This window comes from Budorcas taxicolor, chromosome 10 (assembly GCF_023091745.1).
Source record: "Budorcas taxicolor isolate Tak-1 chromosome 10, Takin1.1, whole genome shotgun sequence".
NCBI classification, from domain to species: Eukaryota; Metazoa; Chordata; class Mammalia; order Artiodactyla; family Bovidae; genus Budorcas; species Budorcas taxicolor.
The window spans coordinates 71,135,315-71,163,167 of NC_068919.1; the positions used below are offsets into that span (position 1 = coordinate 71,135,315).

The 27,853-nt window shown below is 38.6% G+C and overlaps 1 protein-coding gene across 3 annotated transcripts in view; it reads left to right on the forward strand.

Annotated features, from left to right (window-relative positions):
• MNAT1 (MNAT1 component of CDK activating kinase) overlaps positions 1-27,853 on the forward strand; it is a 233,937-nt gene that overhangs the window by 35,550 nt on the left and 170,534 nt on the right. For all 3 annotated transcript variants that reach the window (XR_008199997.1, XR_008199998.1, XM_052646731.1), the window contains exons 2-3: positions 17,770-17,922; positions 21,263-21,336. Coding sequence is in view for 1 of the 3 variants with exons in the window: in XM_052646731.1 (XP_052502691.1) it covers positions 17,770-17,922; positions 21,263-21,336 (227 nt within the window). In the remaining 2 variants the exon portion in view is untranslated. The remainder of the gene's footprint in view (positions 1-17,769; positions 17,923-21,262; positions 21,337-27,853) is intronic.

Below are 27,853 nucleotides of genomic sequence, written 5' to 3' on the forward strand. Positions count from 1 at the left end.
CTCCATTTTTATTGCTGTCATGTTGGTTTGAGTACCTTTAGCTCTTGTTTGGGTTATAATACTAGCCCATGACCTAGTTTATCTGGTTTTGCTCGTGCCCCTTTTGTCTATTTGCACACAGCAGCCAGAATGATACTTTAAATCAGTATTATGTTACTTTTCTGCCCTAAACTCTGCAGTATCTTCCATTTCATGCAAGTAGAATCCAGAGTCCTTATGTGTAGTCTTTCCTGTCTTACATGATCTCTTTCCAGGCCCTTTGATAAACTCCATGAGGGCAGGCATCTTTATTTTGCTCACTGAGGCATCCCCAGTGTTAATCAACAGTGTCTGTCACATGATGAATATTTATTAAATGAATTTGAATTTGGCAACAAAATAAATGCCATTATGGCATATAGATTTTCCTCAAGTATTTTTGTTTTCTGAATGAATAGAAATTTTCTATGAAACTAAACAAAAATGGAGAGCGATTTTATACTTGCTCTCATTTATGCTAACCAGTTTTATTTTGTCTTGTTGAACACTTGTCTACATGAATTAACACATTTTAGGGGATCTAATATTAGTTTTAATTATATGAGTTTTATAACAGGATACTAATTAGATAATTTAATATCAAAACTAGATATTTAGATCCGGAGAAGGCGATGGCACCCCACTCCAGTACTCTTGCCTGGAGAATCCCATGGACGGAGGAGCCTGGTGGGCTGTAGTCCGTGGGGTCGCTAAGAGTCGGACACGACAGAGCGACTTCACTTTCACTTTTCACTTTCATGCATTGGAGAAGGAAGTGGCAACCTACTGCAGTGTTCTTGCCTGGAGAATCCCAAGGACGGGGGAGCCTCGTGGGTTGCCGTCTGTGGGGTCGCACACAGTCGGACACGACTGAAGCGATTTAGCAGCAGCAGCAGTAGCAGATATTTAGATCAAAAAATCAGATTGCACTATTAGTTTCATCATAGAGATAATCTCATTTCATGTTAATCACAAATGAGACATTCTAAAAGTAAAAAGGCAACTTGAGAGTTCTTGATTGTATTCTAGTGCAGAATGTGAAGTACCAGGTGCTAGGTTGAAAAGAGTGATTCCAAACCCCTGAGGTGGCTGAATAAGCAGATGAAGAGAAGGCAAAATTCAAGAGGTGTTGTTTTTAATGGGGTTAAATTGTGGTAGACAGTAGAGGAACTTTGAGAGTTGGAGCTGTTATGTTTGATGTAGTGAGTGGAACTTTATTGTACCAAGGTGTTACATTCATTCAACCAATATTTGTTGTGAAACACAGGGCTTGAGATTCAATAATGAGTATAACAAATGTTATACTGTTCTTGTTGAATACCCTGGCAGGAGAGACAGATATTAAACGTAGTTAACAAATATGAAATTATTGATTTTGATAAGTGGGCTATAAAGAATAGGATGTGTATCAATTGGGGTTTAGTCAGGAAAACAAAACACCCTAGATATTTTAAGCCACTAGGAAATTAATATGAGCAATTGTAGACCTGCAAACCAGCTAGAAGGACTGAAGTAGCAAGGAAGGGGCAAATGCTTTATTTCAGGAAATCAGGAAAAGTAGGAATTGTAGAAAAACTGCTGCTAATTCCATTTGTCCATATCATTGAAGTGGGTGATCATAGGAGAACACCTGAAATCTAGTTGAGTCATAGTTAAAGCCGTTTGTACTACATGTCATCATTTATGGAGGAAGAAGAGTGCTTAGGATATAACTCCGGGTATTTCAACTTTTAGATGTCTTATAGATGTGGTAAAGAAGGCATCTCAATTAGTTAATTAATTTATATTTTAATTTTTTTTTGCTGTGGTGGGTCTTCATTGCCACATGTGGTCTTTCTCTAGTTGCGGGAAGCAGTGGCTTCTCTTTTTGTGGAGCTCAGGTTGCAGGTCTGTGGGCTTCAGTATTTGCAGCTTGTGGTCTCGAGCACAGGCTCAAGTGTGGGCTCAGTAGTTGTGGGGCGGGGGCCTCGTTGCCCCATGGTATGTGGCATCTTCCCGGAGCAGGGATGGAACCTGTGTCCCTTGCATTGGCAGGTGGATTCTTAACCACTGGATCACCAGGGAAACCCTAAGAAGACATCTCTAAAGAGGAGATATTGTTAGATAAGATGTTTCAAAATATTGGAGAGGTCAGTTTCTAATAAGAATTTTGATTATATTATGGCACAAATAAAGGACTAGTCCTGGATAAGCATAGGGACAGTTTTTCAGTGAGAATCATTGTGAAAACATGACATTTGGTGTTGAGACTTTTTTTTTTGAGACTTGAATGCTGAGAAGAGACATCCATAGGAAAATTCGGGGGAAGAGAGTTTCTGGCCATGTTGAAAGGACAGAAAGAAGTTGGGTTTTAAATCGGTAGGACATGAGACTGGAGATTTAGGTTGAGGTCAGATTATGAAGAGTCTTCAGGGCTCTGGTAACACGTTTACTTTATGCTCTTCCATCATGAACAAGTGAGTGAAATGAGCTAATTTCTAATTTCTAATTTAATTCTATAGAGATGAATTTGGGGGAAGGTGATGAATGTGGGTTGGGGGCCATAGTAGAATCAAGGAGAGCGGTTGGGAATCTGTAGCATTACTTCAGATGGTAAGTGACAGTAGCTTGTAGTAGTGGGGATGACAAAAAGTGAATATTTTAGCGTGCATTTTTTGGGTGGAGTCAGTTGATCCTGAAATCAGTTAAATGTGAGGAATTATGAAGAGAGAAATGAAGGACACCTTCTAGGTTTTTGGATTGAGCAACTGGTTAGGTGGTGGTGACATTTATTGAAGTACTAATAGTTGTGGAAGAAGCAGGTAGAGCAGGGTGAAGGAAACAAGAATTCTGTTTTACACTGTTACTTTTGAGATAACGCTAGATGTCCGAGTGGTTGTTGATTAGTAATAGAACTGGTGTCTGGAGCTTAAGAATGAGATCAGGGCTGTAGTCTAGTTCTGAGAGTCATAGTTAAAGCCAGTTTGTATATATGTGATCAGTTATAGGAAAGAGTGCCCAGGACATAACTTGGGGCACTTTTAGATGTCTTGTAGAGGACAAGGAGCCAGCGAAAGAAAGGAAAAAGAGCAGGTAGGCAAGAGGAAAATCAGATAAGTGTGAGGTCACCGAAGCCTAGAGAATATAATGTTCCAGGTGGAGGAAGTGGTCAGTTGTGTTAATGTTGCTAAGAGGTAGTGTAGGTTACGGGCAGAGAATTCTCTGTTAATTATTGGCTCTGGCAAGAATGAGGACATTGGTGAGATTCTTGAGAAATATTTCAGTGTAAAGTCAGGAATAAAAGATGAATTGGAATGAGTTAGAGAATGAGAGGTGAGGCAGTGAAGACAGAATTCTAGACAACTCTGGCTTCAGGAACTTTGCTGTGAATGGGAGCAGAGAAATTGGGTGGTAACTGGAAAGGAATGTAAAGTAAAATGTGTATGTGTGTGTGTGTGTGTGTGTGTGTGTATGTGTTTTAAAATGGTTGTTGATACTGAGATGTGTTTACATTCCAGTAGAAGTGATTCAGGAGACGTATAAGTTCATAATGCAGGAGAATAAGGGAAAAATTGCAGAATGAAAGTACTTGAGTAGAGATTGGGAATGAGAGGCACAAGAGGAGGGAAGAGGCTGGCCCTAGATAAGAGCAAGAATACTTTTTTTTCACTCTAAAGGCATGCAGGTAGTGTATAAAGATAATATAGAAGCAATTGGGTTGATAGAACGAGTGATTAGAAATGAGGTGATTTTTGTCTGACCACATCCCGTATTAATATAGTATGAGGCCAAGACACCGGCTATGAATGAGGTGAGACTAGAAAGTGTTGGAAGTCTGAGGCGAGAAGAGAAAGTATGAAATAGTTCTCTCAGTTTGGGAAAATGAATTTACTTAGAAAGTGTAGAAGGAATGTCTGGAAGTGTTGAGTGCTTATCAGAAATCTGTGGTAATAACTTTAAAGTGAATTCAGTCTGTAAGGATGATGGTTTCTCCAGCAAAATTCAGCCAGCTCAGTTACAGGCATGGACTGGTGGATAGATGGGTTTAATAACAAATGGATAAGGAGTATAATAGAGGAGAGGGGGCAAGTGAGTTAAGTGTATTTGCAAAGGATCGCTTATAATACTAGATGCTGAAATCTAAGCTTGTGTAATTTAGGACCTTGAGGGGGTGATGAACAGGGAAGAGTAGTAATGTCAATGGGAAGGTCCTTGTGTGGTCAGAGGACAGAGTGATGGTGCTTAGTGCAGGTCATCTGAAAGGAGAGGGCTTCTCAGGTAGTGCTAGTGGTAAAGAACCTACCTGCCATGGCAGGAGACACAAGAGATGCAGGTTCGCTCTCTTAAGTCAGGAAGATCCCCTGGAGGAGGAAATGACAACCCACTCTGGTATTCTTGTCTGGAGAATCCATGGCCACAGGAGCCTGGCAGGCTGCAGTCCATAGGGTTGCAAAGAACTGGACAAGACTGAAGCAACTTAGCACATCTGAAAAGAGAAGAGGTGTTTAGATAACTGGATGCTAGAAATAGAGAATCCAGAGATGTATCTACTGATACTGACAAGATTGAGTTTGAAGGTGTGAGGGTGGGTGACTGAAGTGTGATGGGGCAAGAGATCATTGGGGTTAAGGAAGTCATGGAATTAAGTGCCTAGGATAATGACTGGCTCATTTATGAGAATTTTCAAGATGCAAAAATGATGATAGGAATAGTGCTAAACAGGACGACCATATGTAGGATATAGAAAACTGTTTTAGAAAGAGAAGAGTGGCTGCAGTTAGTGGAGTCCATAAATGAGATTAAAGATGGTGGAATTTATAATTAGTATGACACTGGCTGAAGTGTTTGGATAATATGCATACATATTGGAAATACTGTATATCATTCACCATATATGGGCACAGAGGGTGACGTGGAGAATATGAGAATGGAGTGTGTGTGTTTGTAATGGGGAAAAATGGTGTACTTACATTTGAGACAGTTTAGAAGTTGTATAGTGTTCTAAGAAATTAATCTGGGTAGTTGAGGAAGTAGCAATGTTCCTACAAAAAGCTTTAGTAAATTAGCTCTCTAGATTTATAAAGTTTATATAATCTCATTTTTGATACTCTGTATATAAGATTATGTATTTAAAGATAGGTTTGCCAGTTGCTTAGATTTTTTTTTAAATGTATTTTTAATTTTGATGGAGGTCGAGTGATCCAGATAAAGGTATTTTACCTAAAGTCATGTATTTTATGCATACTTTAAAGCCTTTTATTTATAACTGTTATTCTTTAGTTTTATGTAGGATTTTTGATTCCCCTGGTGAAGTTCCTTTTTTTGTTTTTTCCCCCTCATTCTCATTCCATAATAAATGTTGGGAAAACATTATGGTTACTTCTACACCCAATGGGCTTCCCTTGTGGCTCAGCTGGTAAAGAATTAGTCTGCAATGCAGGAGATCTGGTTTTGATCCCTGGGTTAGGAAGATCCTCTGAAGGAAGGAAAGTCATTTCATGAAAAGTCATGAAAGGAAAGTCATTTCATGATTGTATCTACTCTACTGAACTTAATGGGCTGGGTTCTGGACAAGACCAGAGAAATCTGAGAATTCATTCTTTTAACAGCAGTCCAAGGAATACTGGACAGGCCTCAGGTCTTTGCTGGGCCTGAGCTGGTGGTATTGAGGTTTTGATCCTTTGTAAGATCTTGAGTTATTGTTTAGCCCAGTTACTGCTCCAAGCTTGCTCTGCCCAAACACCTTCAGTGATTCAGTTTTTGGCTGCAAACCTGTGATTATTGACCACAGGATGTGAATTGACAATTGACAGGTGGGGACTAAAAGTAATCCTTTTATTAGAATAGGGGTGCATGAGAGTCATATTTATTATTATCACCTAATATTATAATAAATAGCATTTTGACTCAGATTTAGGGCTTCACTCGTAGCTCAATTGGTAAAGAATCTGCCTGCAATGCAGGAGACCCTGGTTTGATTCCTGGGTTGGGAAGATCCACTGGAGAAGGGATAGGCTACCCACTCCAAAATTCTTGGGTTTCCCTGGTGACTCAGCTGGTAAAGAATCCCCCTGCAATGTGGGTGATCTGGGTTCGATCCCTGGGTTGGGAAGATCCCCTGGAGAAGGGAAGGGCTACCCACTCCCGTATTTTGGCCTGGAGAATTCCATGGACCGTATAGTCCCTGGGGTCACAAAGAGTTGGACACGACCAAGTGATGTTCACTTTCACTTTCACTGACTCAGATTTAGTTCACAGTGGGTCTGTGTTCTCATCTAGTAGTCATTTCTTCAGTTCTCAGATGTATAATTGGAATAGACATACATGGTATTTGCTCAAACATCTAAATTGATTCCTTGACCAGTGGGGTAAAGGCTATCATAGTGTGAAATGTCAAGCACCAGCCTCTAAAACTACCTTCCCTTGGCCTGGGAGGGAGAGCAATTCATTTAGTTTGGGGTTAACAAACATTCTAAATGTAGTAGTGAAAGTTAATCAGTCGTGTCGAACTCTTTGAGACCCCATGGACTATACAGTCCTCAGAATTCACCAGGCCAGAATACTGGAGTGGGTAGCCTTTCTCTTCTCCAGGGGAATCTTCCCAACCCAGGGATCGAACCCAACCCTCATTGCAGGTGGATTCTTTACCAGCTGAGCCACAAGGGAAGCAACATTCTGAATAGAGGTGTGCTTTTCATACTCCTAAGGCTGTGGCCAGCACCGCTATCTGAACACTTAGCACAGTGTTTAATTTACCAGTATGGTATCTTGAGCAACATTTTCTCTTACCAAGAGTCCCAATCTATTGGAAAAGATATGTGACGTTTTCACGAAAGTTCATGAAATCATTGATCTTAACACTAACTGCTCCACTTGTACTCTAGATTGGTGAGTGAATGAGTGAAGTCACTCAGTCGTGTCCGACTCTTTGCGCCCCCATAGACTGTAGACTACCAGGCTTCTCCGTCCATGGGATTCTCTAGGCAAGAATACTGGAATGGGTTGCCATTTCCTTCCCCAAGGGATCTTCCCGACCCAGGGATCGAATCCAGGTCTCCTGCATTGCAGTCAGACGCTTTATTGTCTGAGCCACCAGGGAAGCTCATAATGGGCTCATACATGCAACTAAGATGCTGGATTGGAGATGAAGCTCTAAAAGGGTGGGCACCAATCCTCCAGAATGCTTTCTGTACCATAAATATTTATATGGGTATGACCATTATTTTGAGAATCCCTAATAGGTAAAATGGGCTTATTGGTAAAGAGTCCACCTGCCAATGCAGGGGACATGGGTTCAATCCCTAGGTTGGGAAAATCCCTGGAGAAGGAAATGGCAGCCCACTCCAGTATTCTTGCCTGGGATATTCCATGAACAGAGGAATCTGGCTGGCTGTAGTCCATGGGGTTACAAAGAGTCAGACAGGACTTGCGACTGAAAAACAGTACGTAAAATACATCTGTCCTAGAACCAAGGGATGGAAGTGGGAGTGGCTTCACTTAGTGGTATACCCAGTCATTACTTGGGGAATTTGTGTTTTACATCCATGTAACTTTGGGTTTTTTGGACTTAGAGATTGTTGTTTCTGGAGCTGAAACTGTCCTGTAGGGAACACTGTAAGAACTTGGTTAAACGTTAAGCCTTGGCTTGTTAGGAGCTGGGCCACACAGCAGGAGATGAATGATGGGTGAGTGAGCGAAGCTTCATCTATATTTACAGCTGCTCCCCATCACTCACATTACCACCTGAGCTCCCCTTCCTGTCAGATCACTTGCAGCATTAGATTATTGTATTAATAGGAGTGTGAACCCTACTGTGAACTGTGCACATAAGGAATCTAGGTTGCATACTCCTTATGAGAATCTAATGCCTGATGATCCGATTCTACAATATGGTGTATAATTATTTCATTATATATCGCAATGTAATAGAAATAAAGATTAATAATAGAAATAAAGTGTACAGTATAATATAAAGATAAATAATAGAAATAAAGTACACAATAAATGTAATGCTCTTGAATCATCTCAAAACCATTCCCCTCTCCCCTCAGTCCATGGAAAATTGTCTTTCATGAAGCTGGTCCCTGGTGCCAAAAAGGTTGGGGACCGCTGCTCTAAAGGACCCTCTCTTCCTCTGTATACCTGTATATATTTTTGTGCATACATTTATGTGTTTGTATGTATATATGTTTAAAAATATGTGCTTTTAAAACCATTGAACCAATTTTTTCAAATGCTGAAAATATATATTTTTGGGGCAAAATGCTATAAACTTTTAGAGTTTATAGTATATATTAAATTATACATAATTATATAAACTTTTGAAGAGATCCTGGGGAATCTGTGTCTTCTTATGCCTTGTATTGCTAATTCCATTTGTCATAGAACCTTCTATATCACATCCTTAAATATAATATTATAGGTTATAATGTTCTTTTTTTCCCCCTTTGTTATGTGTGTGGTTTGTGGGATCTTAGTTCCCTGACTAGAAATCAAACCTAGGTCCTTGGCACTGTAAGCATGGAGTACTAACAACTGTACCATCAGGGAATTCCCATGGTTACAATATTCTTGGTGGAATTAAAGTATTAAGGAAAAGTCTGTGCTATAGATAAAGTTTGTAATCGTAGGTGATATGGAAAATTTAATGGAGAAGGAAATACTACTCCAGTATTCTTGGCTGGGAAATCCCATGGACAGAGGAGCTTGGTGGGCTTCATGGGTTACGGAGTTGGACACGACTTAAGTGACGGAACAACAACAATAATGTAAAATTTAAACTGATAAACATCAGTTATATTGAGAGAAAACACATTTATTTCTCTTTGGAAACTAATTAACAATTTGTGTAACACTCCAAGGTATTTAGAATTATCAAACTGGGAAAAACCTTAGATATAAAACAGAATTTGACTTCCTCAGAGTTCATCATATTGTGAGAGACAGAGCTTGGATGGCAACCTAAGTCTTAGGATTGCCAAAGTGGAGTTTAATTATATCATCATGTCTTTAGTATGTCACTTAAAATAATTTTTGTGTGGTAGTGATACTTTATCTTTTTGAAGAATTGTGTTCTAAAGTTGTCTTTGGTAAGAAAACTAACTTTGTGTGGTAAATATGAGATTTATCACTTAAGGAAATGCATTCTAGAATAAAAAAATTTCCATGGCATGATCTGAGGAGATATAAGTACTTTTTCACAGTGGATTCACATATGTCCTCACATTTTTGAGTAACATTTCTAGAAGAAAGTTAATTTATGGATTAGTATTGCTTTTATGGTTAAGGCAATTGAAGGAGGTAGGTTTTAAAGCAATCTGGGTAACAAGTCTCAAGCTTGTCTATTGTTTTATTAATTGATTTTCCTTAATGTTTATTGGATATTTTCCCTGGTGGCTCAGACGGTAAAGTGTCTGTCTACAGTGCGGGAAGACCTGGGTTCAATCCCTGGGTTGGGAAGATCCCCTGGAGAAGGAAATGGCAATCCACTCCAGTACTATTGCCTGGAAAATCCCATGGACAGAGGAGCCTGGTAGTTACAGTTCATGAGGTCGCAAAGAGAGACATGACTGAGCGACTTCACTTCAAAATGACTAAATTTTGAATCCAGAGTTCCAAAGAATAGCGAGGAGAGATAAGAAAGCCTTCCTCAATGATCAATGCAAAGAAATAGAGGAAAACAATAGGATGGGAAAGACTAGAGATCTCTTCAAGAAAATTAGAGATACCAAGGGAACATTTCATGCAAAGATGGGCTCAATAAAAGACAGAAACGGTATAGACCTAAAAGCAGAAGATACTAAGAATAGGTGGCAAGAATACACAGAAGAACTATACAAAAAGGATCTTCATGACCCAGGTAACTATGATGGTGTGATCACTCTCCTAGAGGCAGTCATCCTGGAATGCCAAGTCAAGTGGGCCTTAGGAAACATCACTATGAACAAAACTAGTGGAGGTGATGGAATTCCAGGTGAGCTATTTCAAATCCTTAAAGATGATGCTGTGAAGTGCTGCACTCAATATGCCAGCAAATTTGGAAAACTCAGCAGTGGTCACAGGACTGGAAAAGGTCAGTTTTCATTCCATTCCCAAAGAAAGGCAATGCCAAAGAATGTTCAGACAACTGCACAATTGCACTCATCTCACACGCTAGCAAAGTAATGCTTAAAATTCTCCCAAGTCAGGCTTCAACAGTACGTGAACTGTGAACTTCCAGATGTTCAAGCTTGTTTTAGAAAAGGCAGAGGAACCAGAGATCAAATTGCCAACATCCGTTGGATCATGGAAAAAGCAAGAGAGTTCCAGAAAAACATCTATTTCTGCTTTATTGACTATGCCAAAGCCTTTGACTCTGTGGGCCACAATAAACTGTGGAAGATTCTGAGAGAGATGGGAATACCAGACCACCTGACCTGCCTCTTGAGAAATCTGTATGCAGGTCAGGAAGCAACAGTTAGAACTGGACATGGAACAACAGACTGGTTCCAAATTGGGAAAGGAGTACGTCAAGGCTGTATATTGTTACCCTGCTTACTTAACTATGTGCAGAGTACATCATGAGACATGCTGGCTGGATGAAGCACAAACTGGAATCAGGATTGCTGGGAGAAGTATCAGTAACCTCAGATAGGCAGATGACCCCATGCTTATGGCAGAAAATGAGGAGAAATTAAAGAGCCTGTTGATGAAAGTGAAAGAGGAGAGTGAAAATGTTGGCTTAAAACTCAGCATTCAAAAAACGAAGGTCATGGCATCTGGTCCCATCACTGCATGGCAAATAGATGGAGAAACAATGGAAACAGTGACAGACTTTGTTTTCTTGGGCTCCAGAATCACTTCAGATGGTGCCTGTAGCTATGAAATTAAAAGATGCTTGCTCAATTGAAGAAAAGTTATGATGAACCTAGATAGCATATTAAGAAGGAGAGACATTACTTTGTCAACAAAGGTCCATCTAGTCAAGGCTATGGTGCAGTAGTCACATGTGGATGTGAGAGTTGAACTGTAAAGAAAGCTGAGCACAGAAGAATTGATGCTTTTGAACTGTGGTGTTGGAGAAGACTCTTGAAAGTCCCTTGGACTGCAAGGAGATCAAACCAGTGAATACTAAAGGAGATCCGTCCTGAATATTCATTGGAAGGACTGATGCTGGAGCTGAAACTCCAATACTTTGGCCACCTGATGCGAAGAACTGACTCCTTGGAAAAGACTCTGATGCTGGGAAAGAATGAAGGTGGAAGGAGAAGGGGACGATAGAGGATGAGATGGTTGGATGACATCATTGACTTCATGTACATGAGTTTGAGCAAGCTCTGGGAGTTGGTGATGGCCAGGGAAGCCTGGTGTGCTGCCGTCCATGGGGTTGCAAAGAGTTGGACATGACAGAGCGACTAAACTGAAAATGACTAAATGAAATGTTAATAGACATTGAGCAAACATTGATAACACTTTTCTTTTAAAGACAAAGCCAAAATGACATTATTGTTTTTCATACTGTTAGGAGCAATTTTAAATTTACAACAAAATCGAGAGGAAGGTACAGAGATTTCTCAAATACCCATTGTCAACATCACTCATCAGAATTGTCCTTTTTATTTTTTAAACCAAGGATGAACCTATATTGACACATCATTATCACTCAAAGTCCATAGTTTACTTAGGATTCACTCTTGGTGTTGTACATTCTGTGGGCTTGGACAAAAGTATAATGGCATGTGTTCATCATTATAATACCATAAAGTATTTTCACTGCTCTAAAATTATTGTCTCCTCCACCACAACCCATGTTGTTTTGATTGTCTCCGTAATTGCATTTCAGCCTTTTGGCTAAGATCAAGTGTATTGTCTCCATAATTTTGCCTTTTCTAAGATGTCTTATAGATGGAATCTATGTAGGCTTTTCTAATCGGTTTCTTTCCTTTAGTAATATACATTTAAGTTTCTCTCATGTCTTCTCATAGCTTCATAGTCCATTTGTTTTTAGTGCTGAATAATATTCTGTTGTCTGTATATATCATAGTTTGTGTATCCAATTATCTATTGAGGGACATCTTGGTTTTGTTCCAGTTTTGGCAATTATGAACAAAGATTCTATAAACATCTGTGCAGGTGTTTGTGTGAATGCAATTTTCACCTTTTTTGATTAAATACCAGGGAGTATAATGGCTGAACTGTATGGTTAGAACATGCTTTGTTTTATAAGTAACCATCAAACTGTCTTCCAAAGTGACTGTACCATTTTGTATTCCCACCATCAGTGTATGAGAGTGCCTGTTCCACCATATGTTTATCAACATTTGGTGTTGTCAGAGTATTGCATTTTGGCTATTTTATAATAATAGGTATTAGTGTATATTTCATTGTTATTTTAATTTGCATTTCTTCTATGCCATGTCATGTGGAATATCTTTTCATGTATTATTTGCCATCTGTATATAGGCATGCCTTGGCTATATTGTGGGTTCAGTTCCAGACCACTGCAATGAAGTAAATATTGTAATAAAATGAGTCATGATAATTTTTTGGTTTCCCAATATGCATATAAAAGTTATGTTTACCCTGCATTGTAGTCTGTTAAGTGCATAGTAGCAATATGTCTAAAATAGTACATACCCTAATTAAAAAGTACTCTATTACTAAAAAATGTTAGCTATCATCTGACAATGCAGAGTTGCCACAAAGCTTCAATTTGTAAAAAGCATAGTATCTGCAAAGTGAAATAAAGCAGAGCTCTATAAAATGAGGTATGCCTGTATCTTCTGTATCTTCTGTAGTGAGTTGTCTGTTAAGGTTTTTGGTCCACTTTTTAAGAATTTTTTCCCCCATGTATTTTAGATAACAGTCCTTTGTCAGGTGTTTTTTATTTTTAGTTTCTCTCTTGACATCGTCTTTAGCAGAGCAGAAGTTTTAAATTAAAAAAAAAATCTAGCTAATCAATTATATCATTCATGGATCATGCCTTTGGTGTTGTATCAATAAAGTCACCAAACCCAAAGTCATATAGCTTTTATCCTGTGTTATACTCTAGGAGTTTTATAATTTTGCATTTTCGTTTAGGCCTGCAAGTTAAGCTTGGAGTTAATTTGTTAAGGATGTAAGGCTCAGTGGACATGGGTTTGGGTGGACTCCGGGAGTTGGTGATGGACAGGGAGGCCTGGCATGCTGTGGTTCATGGGGTCGCAAAGAGTCGGACACGACTGAGCAACTGAACTGAAGGTTCATGTATAGATTAATTTTTTTTCCATGCGGATGTCCAGTTTGTTGAAGAGACTTATTTTTGCTTCGTTGTATTGCCTTTGCTGTTTTACAAAGATCAGCTGACTATTTATGTGGGTCTACTTCTGGGCTATTTTGTTCCATTGGTCTATTCCTCTGTTCTTTAATCAATACCACACTGTCTTGATTATTGTAGTTATGAGTAAATGTTCAAGCTGGTTTTAGAAAACACAGAGGAACCAGAGATCAAATTGCCAACATCCGCTGGATCATGGAAAAAGCAAGAGAGTTCCAGAAAAACATCTGTTTCTGCTTTGACTATGCCAAAGCCTTTGACTGTGTGGATCACAATAAAGTGTGGAAAATTCTGAAAGAGATGGGAATACCAGACCATCTGATCTGCCACTTGAGCAACCTGTATGCAGGTCAGGAAGCAACAGTTAGAACTGGACATGGAATAACAGACTGGTTCCAAATAGGAAAAGGAATATGTCAAGGCTATATATTGTCACCCTACTTATTTAACTTCTATGCAGAGTACATCATGAGAAATGCTGGGCTGGAAGAAGCACAAGCTGGAATCAAGATTGCCAGGAGAAATATCAATAACCTCAGATATGCAGATGACACCACCTTTATGGCAGAAAGCAAAGCAGAACTAAAGCACCTCTTGATGAAAGTGAAAGAGGAGAGCAAAAATGTTGGCTTAAAGATCAACATTCAGAAAACGAAGATCATGGCATCTGGTCCCATCACTACATGGCAAATAGATGGAGAAACACTGGGAACAGTGGCTGACTTTATTTTTCTGGGCTGTAGAATCACTGCAGATGGTGACTGCAGCCATGAAATTAAAAGATGCTTACTCCTTGGAAGGAAAGTTATGACCAACCTAGATAGCATATTCAAAAGCAGAGACATTACTTGGTCAACAAAGGTCTGTCTAGTCAAGGCTACGGTTTTTCCAGTAGTCATTGATGGATGTGAGAGTTGGACTATTTAAAGACAGCTGAGCGCCGAAGAATGGATACTTTTAAAATGTGGTGTTGGAAAAGATTCTTGAGAGTCCCTTGGACTGCAAGGAGATCCAACCAATCCATCCTAAAGATCAGTCTTGGGTGTTCATTAGAAGGACTGATGTTGAAGCTGAAACTCTAATACTTTGGCCACCTGATGCGAAGAGCTGACTCATTTGAAAAGACCCTGATGCTGGAAAAGACTGAGGGCAGGAGGAGAAGGGGACGACAGAGGATGAGATGGTTGGATGGCATCACCAACTCAATGGACATGGGTTTGGGTAGACTTAGGGAGTTAGTAATGGACAGGGAGGCCTGGCTGCTGCGGTTCATGGGGTTGCAAAGAGTCAGACATGATTTAGCGACTGAAGTGGAACTGGAACATAAATGATACTGTTTTTAATTTCAGATTGTACTTTTTCATTGCTGGGGTATATAGCATAGCAGTAGTCTTTTGTATATTGTATTCTCCAACCTTGCTGTAATTATAATGGATTATTAGTTCTAAGAGGTTTTTCTTTGTTGATTCATTTGGATTTTCTGTACAGACAATCCTGTCATCTGTATGCAGAGCGCTCTGAGTTTTTCTTTGCAATCTGTCTGTCCATTATTTCCTTTTCTTGTCTTACTACATTAGCAGAAACTTTTGGTGTCATGTTGAAAAGGAGTAATGCGAGGATATAGTCTTGCTTTGTATTTGATTTTAGTTGAAAAACTTCTAGTTTCTCAACCATTAAGTATGATGTTAGCTATAGGTTTTTTGTATCTACTCTTTGGCAGAATTTTTAATTGACTTGTTTGCTCTTGAAAAAGTAAAGAAACAAGTTGATTGAAGGTCTTGACAGAGGAATATAAGTGGTTAAATATTCTTGATAGAAAAGAGAATCTAAAAATAAGTTTTTCAGAGAGGAAAGAAGGCCGGCACCATTCTGCTTTTTAAAAAACAAAAGAAAACCATAAAAACGTCTTTGGGAATGGGTAATAACCAAGGATTTAGGCTTTTTCAGCACATTTTCCTATGTTCTGCAGAATACTTGATTTTGTTTGAAAAAGTTCCTAGCACTCTTGGAGGCAAAAGATTGCCCACATAACTGTCTTTTGGCTGCTGTGTTGCCAGATGAAGTGAACTAGCAATTAGGAATGTTTTCTTCTGTTTTTCTTTTTCTTTTTTTATAAGGTTAGTTTTCATGTATATAATTTGAACATACATATTTTGTAAATGTATAGAAAAATATCTGGCCACGTAAATGCTGAACTTGACAATTGTATGTAATGTGTAGGAAGAAAGATGTAGAAGAGAAGGAAGTAGCACTTTGAGTTTTTTCTCTACATGCTTCTATAGTTGAACTTAAAAAAATAATTATTTGTTCTTTTAACAACTAAAATCAGAAAGGGAAAAGTTGTATGGGTCGTAGATTATTTAAAATATTTTGAATGCTATTGAAATCTTTATGATATAGATTAGAATCCTTATGATGTAGGTTAGAATTGGAGATGTAGAACTAACTGTGGTAATAAATAATATGTCTGAGATTACAATATGACTTTCAGAAATATTTAAGTGTTTTTATTATCTCGTTAACTGAATTATTGAATGGGTCTACTCTCTAAGACCTTGAAATACTATATGGAATATTAATTTCTGTATAATAGCTCAATGATTTTGAGTATTTCAGATAGCTCCTTGCCTATAAACATCTTTATCAGTGTAGTTATATAGTGTGCTCATTTTCTTTTCTTTTTTTTTTGAAGTAGAAAAGGGTAGCTTTATTACTTTGCCAGGCAAAGGGAGACACATGAACTCCAACCTTAAAAAGCCACGTGTCCCAACCCCAGAGGTTTTGATGAAGGGTTTCATAACAATGGTTCAAGACAAAATTAGGGTATGTATAGGGCCTGCACTCTAAAGTGTGCTCAGTTTCAGCTTCTCTAGTTGGATTTAATTTGCTCCAACCACAAAGATTAGGAGAAATGTACCACTCCCAATTTTCCTAATCTCAAGTGAATTTTCTGGGGTTTTGTTGATCTTGAATAATGATGACTGTGAGCTCTGTTCTCCCTTTTAGGGAGTTTTTGCCTGTATTTTTCGATGACTCTCTCCCTGACCCCATTTTAATATAGAGACATGCCAAGGTCAATGTTAGTGTTTTACTAATAACCAACCTTAAATATTCTTATTTCTCTGTATCATTCTTTCCATTAGTGAACCACGTATTTGGAAGAAATCAACCTTTCCCTTACTTATTAGAATTTGTCTTTTTCCTTCTGTATATGTATTATATATGTATATATTTGGTGATGTAGAACAAGATAGGTCAAATTCCTGCCTTCCATTCTAATGCAGGTGACACATAAATAACTTCAAATAATGCTAAGAAAGGAATGATTAGGGTTGGTGTGGCCCTTATATACTGTACTGGGCAGTATTATAGCTAGAGGACTACATACCAGTATGTTTAAATGTTTAAAAGTTATAAATCAAGCGACATCTTCTTAGTTACAACACTGTATCCTGAGTTCCCAGGAGCCTCTATCTTTAAGGCCCATAGGCTGAAGTGGCTGCTTGCTCCTGGTCAGCTTTTCACTTGTTAATCTGATTAGTAGGATGGATCTGCTCTGGCTGGGCAGGGATGATTCGGTGGTACCTGGACCCCTCTAAAACAATATATGAACCAACACTGTCAGTTCCCCCAGGAATCTCCTACAGAGAGTTAACCTTGCCAACTCCTTTCTTTTCAAACTGAAGACTTCTAAGAAGTTCTAAGCTCTTCCCCAAATTGTACTAGCCAAGAAGAGAGGAAAGAAGGGATGCAGGTATTTGGGAGACTTGGCTTGCCTGGGTAATCACTTTGGTGGATTTAGGGCAGCCTGTTTTAACTGATTAAAAATTTTATAAGTAGCCACTTTTTCTGAGATTTTTCAAGGCAGAAGCTGTGGTGATTTTTCTCCTTTGTGCACATATACGGGGTCAGTCTCAGTTCTTTATCCTCTGGCCCGAGGGGCCTCCTTCAGCCAGCACCTCTCTCCCTTTTGAGTAACTTCCACTGACTCAATTGCTTACTGAACTTTAAAGAACTTCCTTACAAGGCTGAAAGTAGGGGAAAGGTCTTTATTTTAGTAATTATGGTATGCAGGGTTCTCTAAATTGCAGCTCCCTGCCAGGTCTGAGGGTGATACTGGTCTGAAAGTGGGCTTGATCCTAGTCTGCTCTTTTATATGCCTCTTTGATTTCTCCCTATCCTGCTATCTGAATCCTCCTAGATCGTAAATCAGTTTTCAAAAATTTGTGTATTTCTTTCATTTGTAAGATTATACTGGTGAACCTTGGATCACCTATGTCTGAAGTAGGCTCTAAATGAAAATGAGCTTTTTTCCTAAAGGTTTACAATAAAAATTTTAGGTAGTTATGATTAATTTTCCTGTGCCTCCTCTCCCAACCTCAAACAAATACCAAAACCGAAAAAAGGCAAACTGTATACAGACTTATTGCCAATTGGAATACTAGCTTAAAAGTTATGTTGTATTTTTCTCCTTACAGGTGTGAAAGTTGTGTGGATTTACTCTTTGTGAGAGGAGCTGGAAACTGTCCTGAGTGTGGCACTCCACTTCGAAAGAGCAACTTCAGGGTACAGCTCTTTGAAGATCCTACTGTTGACAAGGAAGTTGAGATTCGGAAAAAAGTGCTAAAGATGTAAGTGTTAATGCTTGAATGATTCGGTTCACAAAGATTTTGACAGTTATTTCTATAATTGATGTAATTATTTACTTGTAGAAATGTGGACATTTTGGCGAGTAAGTATGAATTGATCTATGTATTTGTTCAATGTTAAAAACTTATTAAGTTCTTTGAGAACTAAATAATATTATCTAACCTTTGTTAGAGAAGAGTAAATCTTTTTTATGGAAAAATAATTATTTCTTATTTTTAGCTGCTCTGTGTGGCTTGCAGAACCTCAGTTCTTGACCAGGGAATGAACCTGGGCCACAGCAGTGAAAGCCTAGAATCCTAACTACTAGGCCACCAGAGAACTCCCAAAGAGTAAACCTTCTGAATTCATGGCTTCACAATTTATTTGCTTTATTTATTCTTTCATTTAATTAGTAAATATGTATTGAGAACATACTCTGTGCAAACAGTGTTATGCATATTAGGCCTTAAGTATGAAATGGCTTCCCAGGTGGTGTAGCGGTGAAGAATCTGCCTGCCAGAACAGGAGACATAAGAGACTTGGATTCGATCCCTGGGTTGAGAAGATCCCCACTATTCTTGCCTGGAAAGTCCGAGGGACAGAGGAGCCTGGCAGGATACAGTCCATGGAGTTGCAAGAAGTCAGACATGATTGAGTGACTGAGCATGCTTGCGTGCACACACACACACATATGAAATGAGTGTAATAGCTACATAGCTTTCTCTTGTAATGCTTACAGTATAGTGGCATGGATAGCATTAAAATAGGCAAAAAAACAAATATGTGATAATCAGTTCAGTTCAGTCGCTCAGTCATGTCCGACTCTTTGCGACCCATGTTTTGCAGCACGCCAGGCCTCCTTGTCCATCACCATCTCCTGGAGTTCACTCAAATTCATGTCCATTGAGTCGGTGATGCCATCCAACCATCTCATCCTCTGTTGTCCCCTTTTCCTCCTGCCCCCAATCCCTCCCAACATCAGAGTCTTTTCCAATGAGTCAGCTCTTCTCATGGGGTGGCCAAAGTACTGGAGTTTCAGCTTTAGCATCATTCCTTCCAAAGAAATCCCAGGGCTGCTCTCCTTTAGAATGGACTGGTTGGATCTCCTTGCAGTCCAAGGGACTCTCAAGAGTCTTCTCCAACACCACAGTTCAAAAGCATCAATTCTTCAGTGCTCAGCCTTCTTCACATTCCAACTCTCGCATCCATACATGACCACTGGAAAAACATAGCCTTGACTAGATGGACCTTTGTTGGCAAAGTAATGTCTCTGCTTTTGAATATGCTATCTAGGTTGCTCATAATTTTCTTCCAAGGAGTAAGCGTCTTTTAATTTCATGGCTGCAATCACCATCTGCAGTGATTTTGGAGCCCCCCAAAATAAAGTCTGACACTGTTTCCACTGTTTCCCCATCTATTTCCCATGAACTGATAGGACCAGATGCCCTGATCTTCGTTTTCTGAATGTTGAGCTTTAAGCCAACTTTTTTACTCTCCTTTCACTTTCATCAAGAGGCTTTTTAGCTCCTCTTCACTTTCTGCCATAAGGGTGGTGTCATCTGCATATCTGAGGTTATTGATATTTCTCCCGACAATCTTGATTCCAGCTTGTGTTTCTTCCAGCCCAGCGTTTCTCATGATGTACTCTGCATATAAGTTAAATAAGCAGGGTGACAATATACAGCCTTGATGTACTCCTTTTCCTATTTGGAACCAGTCTGTTGTTCCATGTCCAGTTCTAACGGTTGCTTCTTGACCTGCATATAGGTTTCTCAAGAGGCAGGTCAGGTGGTCTGGTATTCCCATCTCTTTCAGAATTTTCCACAGTTTATTGTGATCCACAGAGTCAAAGGCTTTGGCATAGTCAATAAAGCAGAAATAGATGTGTTTCTGGAACTGTCTTGCTTTTTCGATAATCCAGTGGATGTTGGCAATTTGATCTCTCGTTCCTCTGTGTTTTCTAAAACCAGCTTGAACATCAGGGAGTTCACGGTTCACGTATTGCTGAAGCCTGGCTTGGAGAATTTTGAGCATTACTTGACTAGCATGTGAGATGAGTGCAATTGTGTGGTAGTTTGAGCATCCTTTGGCATTGCCTTTCTTTGGGATTGGAATGAAAACTGACCTTTTCCAGTCCTGTGGCCATTGCTGAGTTTTCGAAATTTGCTGGCATATATGTGATTATAAATTCGGAAAAATGCTGTGAAGTTAGGGAGTAAATATTGTTGTGAGTTAGTGATGTTAGGTAAGACCCGAGGAGGTAACATCTGTTATTGAAAGCCATTAGAGAAAATTAGGGTAGCTACAGTTTATTTTCATACATCTCTCTGTGTGTATATGGGTACAGAAATATTTCTAGTGTTCCTTTTCTCTTATGATTTAATTTTTTACTTTTTGTTAATAGTTTTAAATTTTATTTTATCTCTCCTTTTGCTGTAAGCCACCTTATTACTTTTTAGGTTATGGTTAGAATTAATATCTGTCTATCTAGGTGGTCTACATTTCAACTTTGTTCACTGGTTTTTTAGCAGCATCTTTCTGGGTACTTTATCAATAATCCAAGTTACTCTTTTATTTTTTGGATTACTTCTTGGAGATAGTCTCTCTTAGACTCTTTTTGTTTTTTGTTTATTTTAAATTTATTTATTTATAACTGGAGGATAGTTGCTTTATCATGTTGTGTTGGTTTCTGCCATATATCAACATAAATCAGCCATAGGTAGGTTCTCTTTGATTCTTATCTTTTATCATTAAGCCCTTTGATTTTCTAATTTTTGACAGACACTTTACATTATTTATGGATTTTTTCCTTTCTTTTTTGCCATGTGAGATCTTAGTTCCTCAACCAGGGATCAGATCTGTGCGTTCTGTATTGCAAGCACAGAATCTTAACTCTTGGGCCACCAGAAAAGTTCCACATTGTTTATAAATTTTCTTTATCTAGCATTCTTTAGATTATAACAGTCATGAAAAATAGGAATGTGTCCTCTTTCTGGAAATTAGTGAATCTATTTATTAGAAGTAAACAATATAAAAAACCAAATATTCCAATGATAGACCTGTTTCAGCTCATTTCCCATTTCTTCAGTGTTTTAATTTCTTTATTTTTCCCTTGTCTTAGGATTTTACATATTGTACCATTCTCTTTACTCTACTCCTCTGTAGTCAAAAGAATTTAAAAACAACATTCTTGGTTTAGTTACAAACCTGGTGTCAAGAAAACTGTTTTATACCATAAGCAGTTCTTTTTTATTTATCATGTATGAATTAGGTAAGAACAAACCAGTTAGATGATATTAAAAGCAAGTGATATGTAATATGTTCATCTTTTTCTTCTTAAAGATACAATAAAAGGGAAGAAGACTTTCCTAGTCTAAGAGAATATAATGATTTCCTGGAAGAAGTGGAAGAAATTGGTATGTATTTAATGCTTGTATTTTGGTATGCTAGCCTGTATGCTTTTATCTTTTAGATGCCTAAGAGAATATCTCATATAAAAGTCTCTTGACGAATTTTGTTGTGGTAGTTGATGTTTCAGTTCAGTTCAGTCACTCAGTCATGTCCGACTCTTTGCGACCCCATGAATCGCAGCACGCCAGGCCTCCCTGTCCATCACCATCTCCCGGAGTTCACTCAGACTCAACGTCCATCGAGTCCGTGATGCCATCCAGCCATCTCATCCTTGGTCGTCCTCTTCTCCTCCTGCCCCCAATCCCTCCCAGCATCAAAGTTTTTTCCAATGAGTCAACTCTTCTCATGAGGTGGCCAAAGTACTGGAGTTTCAGCTTTAGCATCATTCCTTCCAAAGAAATCCCAGGGTTGATCTCCTTCAGAATGGACTGGTTGGATCTCCTTGCAGTCCAAGGGACTCTCAAGAGTCTTCTCCAACACCACAGTTCAAAAGCATCAATTCTTTGGTGCTCAGCCTTCTTCACAGTCCAACTCTCACATCCATACATGACCACAGGAAAAACCATAGCCTTGACTAGACGGACCTTAGTCGGCAAAGTAATATTTCTGCTTTTGAATATACTGTCTAGGTTGGTCATAACTTTTCTTCCAAGGAGTAAGTGTCTTTTAATTTCATGGCTGCAGTCACCATCTGCAGTGATTTTGGAGGCCAAAAAAATAAAGTCTGACGCTGTTTCCACTGTTTCCCTATCTATTTCCCATGAAGTGATGTGACCGGATGCCATGATCATCGTTTTCTGAATGTTGAGCTTTCAGCCAACTTTTTCACTCTCCTCTTTCACTTTCATCAAGAGGCTTTTTAGCTCCTCTTCACTTTCCATTGTACCTAAAAGACATACTTAAGTAATGAACATTTTGCCTTAGGGAAAATATGATGAATAGAGGTACTACTACTTTATAGCTGGGAAGAAAGGTATATATATGTGTATATATTTTCTGTATGTTGATGTATTAGAATAAATGAGAAAATGCTCAGTTTTAAAAAATAGAATTTCCATTGTCTGTATCCATGGTGATTAAAGCCATAAGTTGTTTATTCATCATTTATGATTCTGTGCATGCAGTAATTTGAAAATATTATGAAGTAGTTGAATGTTGAAGTGACATTCTGTTATTCAGTGTTACTGTAGAATCAGAAGGTAGAGTAATCTTAGTGCTTATTCTTTCTCTTGTGATTCGTCTAAAAGAAGCTTTCATCAAAAGAAAGCATTGTTTCTGTTTTTTTTTTAATTTAAAATTTTATTTATTTTTAATTGAAGGATAATTGTTTTGCAGTATTGTGTTGGTTTCTGCCATACATCAACATGCATCAGCCATACGTATACATATGTCCCTCCTGTTTCTGCTTTCTTAAATAAGATTTTGGAGATGCTACAAAGTCTGAAATTGCTAAATATCAATTAAACTTGCCATAATTATTATTACTTAATCTAGGTTTGAAAATAATACAGGAGTTACCGATGATGAAAATTAGAACAAGACCAAGAGAATTAAATAATTATCTTTTTATTCTTTTCTCAAACCTGAGAGCCAAGCTATACGCACATTATTTCTTAAAATAGAATTATAATAAAATTTATTATTCTGTAAAATATTTATATATGGTAAATTTTTTAGACAATTCAAATTTCTGAGGAATGGAGTATTCTAATTCTTTTCATTTCTGTATTAACTGAGAAAATCTGAAAACTTTTTATTTTGACTATTATTGAAACTTTTCTAAAATACCTAAGTTTATTTATTATATCATAGCGAGCAGCACTTACAGAACATAATTTAGCCTTTTTTTCTGGTATCTTTTAGTGCCTTGGAACCATTGCTTTTTTATTCTAATTGTATTCATTGTATTTTGTATATAATCTTAGCAACCCTGAATGGCTATAGATTTTAGCTGAAAAGATGATAAATTTGGGAGTGCTAAGGTAAAGTAGAAAAGTTAGGATATAGACTGAGAAGATGAACTGAAAACAAATCTGCAAAAATGGGCAAGTGTGCAGATATGTAGGAATCTAGCTATACTTAGATATTTGGTTTAGGAAGGCAGTTGGACAACAGGCAGTAAGACAATCAGCTTACATTTATTCTAAAGGTAATGTGACTAGTCAAAAGTCCAGTCAGGCAGTGAAGAGAGAGGAGATTATAGCCGTCACAGAGCAAGTTGAATACATGGTCACAAATCCAAGCAGTCAGGTAAGATAAATAAAATAAACTGATAGACCAAGAAGGAGGGGAAGATGGGATCTTGATTCTGGAACAAGATTTTGGTTGAGCTGTGATTTTGAAAACTACGTTTTTGTTTTTTTTTTGCTGTGACATTAATTAATTAGAAGATATGAGCCACGTGAGGGCCTGTAGGTAAAATCATGTCCAGAAGTGGGAGGTAGGAGTGACAGGTAAGAGCAAATCTGAATATTAGGGCTTACAGTACTGTCATTTTTTTCTTTACTGGATAAGGTAACTAGCTCAGAACATTTAATTTGAAAGTGATCCTGCTAATATGTATATTCATGAAGGACTAACTTTAGTTGCAGTATGTTGACACTCTCTTAACCAAATCAGTTGACTTATTGGAGTAACTGATATTTCCCAGTCCTTCTATAACATGAACTGACTGATGATTGAAGCATAATCAGTGCATAATATATCCTGTCCATTAGAAGATGTCTTTAAGTATACTTCTGTACTTCTCTTACCAGTTCAGTTATATATAAAGTTGATTGCATAGGTAATCAAAGCTTCTTATGCCAGCTGTACTTTTTAATTGTAATTAATTTAAGTAGTTTGTAAGACTGGAAAAATTATAGAACTTTAGAAGGATTCTATTTCTGAAGTCCTTGGTCCACTAGAAAAAAATGGGAACTGAACAATATAGATAACACTTATGGTTTATACAAGAAGGAAGCAGAATTCCCATTAAAAAACTGTACCTTAACTGTGTGTTATTACATTAGAGAGTGATTGTACACTTAGTGCATATGCTTTAAGTTAAAGTGTTCAAGGAGTGTGTATATATGTTTCACCTCTTTGGCAGACTTTTTAAAGTAATCCACTACTGATCCTGATCATGTTGGACAAAGAGTAGTTCTTTTGCATTTGAAAATATTGGTGAAGTTTGGGACCTAGCCTCATAGTTTATTTTATGAACTTCAGCTCAACTCAGCAAATATTGTTCTTTGTGAATTATTTACTTGCTGAGAATATATCATCTTTGTTTTCAATAAGTTCATATTCTAAAGGGGGAGATAATTATGAAATTATAATTTAATGTGAAGGTAGTATGGGCATTTATTTATAAAGTATTTCAGGAATATAGATAGGAAAACAATTCAGCATTAGGAAGTAGAGGTAAAGTTTGAACCACAGAACACACAATCTTAAAAGATTAATAGTTTACCAGGTGGAAAGAGGATGGAAGAATGTTTGTAGCAAAGACAAAGTCACAGAAATACATGTTGAGCATGTTGGATAATGTCAATTCAGTTCAGTCGCTCAGTTGCGTCCAACTCTTTGCGACCCCATGAATCGCAGCACGACAGGCCTCCCTGTCCATCACCAACTCCCGGAGTTCACCCAGATTCACGTCCATCGAGTCAGTGATGCCATCCAGCCATCTCATCCTCTGTCTTCCCCTTCTCCTCCCTGCCCCCAATCCCTCCCAGCATCAAAGTCTTTTTCCAATGAGTCAACTCTTCGCATGAGGTGGCCAAAGTACTGGAGCTTCAGCTTTAGCATCATTCCTTCCAAAGAAATCCCAGGGCTGATCTCCTTCAGAATGGACTGGTTGGATCTCCTTGCAGTCCAAGGGATTCTCAAGAGTCTTCTCCAACACCACAGATCAAAAGCATCAATTCTTTGGCGCTCAGCCTTCTTCACAGTCCAACTCTCACATCCATACATGACTACTGGGAAAACCATAGCCTTGACTAGACGGACCTTAGTCGGCAAAGTAATGTCTCTGCTTTTGATTATGCTATCTAGGTTGGTCATAAGTTTTTGTCCAAGGAGTAAGCGTCTTTTAATTTTATGGCTGCAGTCACCATCTGCAGTGATGTTGGAGCCCAAAAAAATAAAGTCTGACGCTGTTTCCACTGTTTCCCCATCTATTTCCCATGAAGTGATGGGACCGGAGGCCCTGATCTTCGTTTTCTGAATGTTGAGCTTTAAGCCAACTTTTTCACTCTCCTCTCTCACTTTCATCAAGAGGCTTTTTACCTCCTCTTCACTTTCTGCCATAAGGGTGGTGTCATCTGCATATCTGAGGTTATTGATATTTCTCCTGGCAATCTTGATTCCAGCTTGTGTTTTTTCCAGCCCACTGTTTCTCATGATGTACTCTGCATATAAGTTAAATAAGCAGGGTGACAATATACAGCCTTAACGTACTCCTTTTCCTATTTGGAACCAGTCTGTTGTTCCATGTCCAGTTCTAACTGTTGCTTCCTGACCTGCATACAGATTTCTCAAGAGGCAGGTCAGGTGGTCTGGTATTCCCATCTCTTTCAGAATTTTCCACAGTTGATTGTGATCCACACAGTCAAAGGCTTTGGCATAGTCAATAAAGCAGAAATAGATGTTTTTCTGGAACTCTCTTGCTTTTTCCATGATCCCGTGGATGTTGGCAATTTGATCTCTCATTCCTGTGTTTTCTAAAACCAGCTTGAACATCTGGAAGTTCACGGTTCACGTATTGCTGAAGCCTGGCTTGGAGAATTTTGAGCATTACTTTACTAGCCTGTGAGATGAGTGCATTGTGCAGTAGTTTGAGCATTCTTTTGCATTGCCTTTCTTTGGGATTGGAATGAAAACTGACCTTTTCCAGTCCTGTGGCCACTGCTGAGTTTTCCAAATTTGCTGGCATATTGAGTGCAGCAGTCTCACAGCATCATCTTTTAGGATGTGAAATAGCTCAACTGGAATTCCATCACCTCCACTAGCTTTGTTCGTAGTGATGCTTTTAAGGCCCACTTGACTTCACGTTCCAGGATGTCTGACTCTAGATGAGTGATCACACCATCATGATTATCCTGGTCTTGAAGATCTTTTTTGTACAGTTCTTCTGTGTATTCTTGCCATCTCTTCTTAATATCTTCTGCTTTTCTTAGGTCCATACCATTTCTGTCCTTTATTGAGCCCATCTTTGCATGACATGTTCCCTTGGTATTTCTAATTTTCTTGAGATCTCTAGTCTTTCCCATTCTATTGTTTTCCTCTTATTTCTTTGCATTGATCGCTGAGGAAGACTTTCTTATCTCTTCTTCATATTCTTTGGAACTCTGCATTCAAGTGCTTATATCTTTCCTTTTCTGCTTTGCTTTTCACTTCTCTTCTTTTCACAGCTGTTTGTAAGGCCTCCCCAGACAGCCATTTTGCGTTTTTGCATTTTTTTTCCATGGGGATGGTCTTGATCCCTGTCTCTGTACAATGTCACGAACCTCATTCCATAGTTCATCAGTCACTCTATCTATCAGATCTAGGCCCTTAAATCTACTTCTCACTTCCACTGTATAATCATAAGGGATTTGATTTAGGTCATACCTGAATGATCTAGCAGTTTTCCCTACTTTCTTCAGTTTGAGTCTCAATTTGGTAATAAGGAGTTCATGATCTGAGCCACAGTCAGCTCCTGGTCTTGTTTTTGTTGACTGTACAGAGCTTCTCCATCTTTGGCTGCAAAGAATATGATCAGTCTGATTTCGGTGTTGACCATCTGGTGATGTCCATGTGTAGAGTCTTCTCTTGTGTTGTTGGAAGAGGGTGTTTGCTATGACCAGTGCATTTTCTTGGCAAAACTCTATTAGTCTTTGCCCTGCTTCATTCCACATTCCAAAGCCAAATTTGCCTGTTACTCCTGGTGTTTCTTGACTTCCTACTTTTGCATTCCAGTCCCCTATAATGAAAAGAACATCTTTTTTGAGTGTTAGTTCCAATCTGTTATAGGTAGATAGAACCAGAGGAGTGACTAACAGACTGGACCTTGGTTAATGAGGGCTTTGTAAGCTAGATTGTAAGGGTTAAGATTTTATTCCGTGGCTAGTAGAGAGGCAGCAGAATATTGAGGTGAAAGTGAAAACTGAAAGTGAAAGTCATTAGGTCGTGTCCAACTCTTGCAACCCAATGGAATATACAGTTCCTGGAATTCTCTAAGCCACAATACTGGAGTGGGAGGCCTTTCCCTTCTCCAGGGAATCTTCCCAACCCAGGGATCAAACCTAGGTCTTCCACATTGCAGGCAGATTCTTTACCAGCTGAGCCACAAGGGAAACCTGAATTTTGTGGTACTGATGTGGAATACTGACAGGAGATAACGCGAGGCTGTGAAACCATTTTTAGGGGCAGTAGCAACAATTTGGGTAAGTGCTTAGAGTAGGTTTTGGTATTGACCATCTGGTCATGTCCATGTGTACATCAGTATCACAGTAGAGGACTCTACATGTTGATATCACCAGATGGTCAATAATGAAG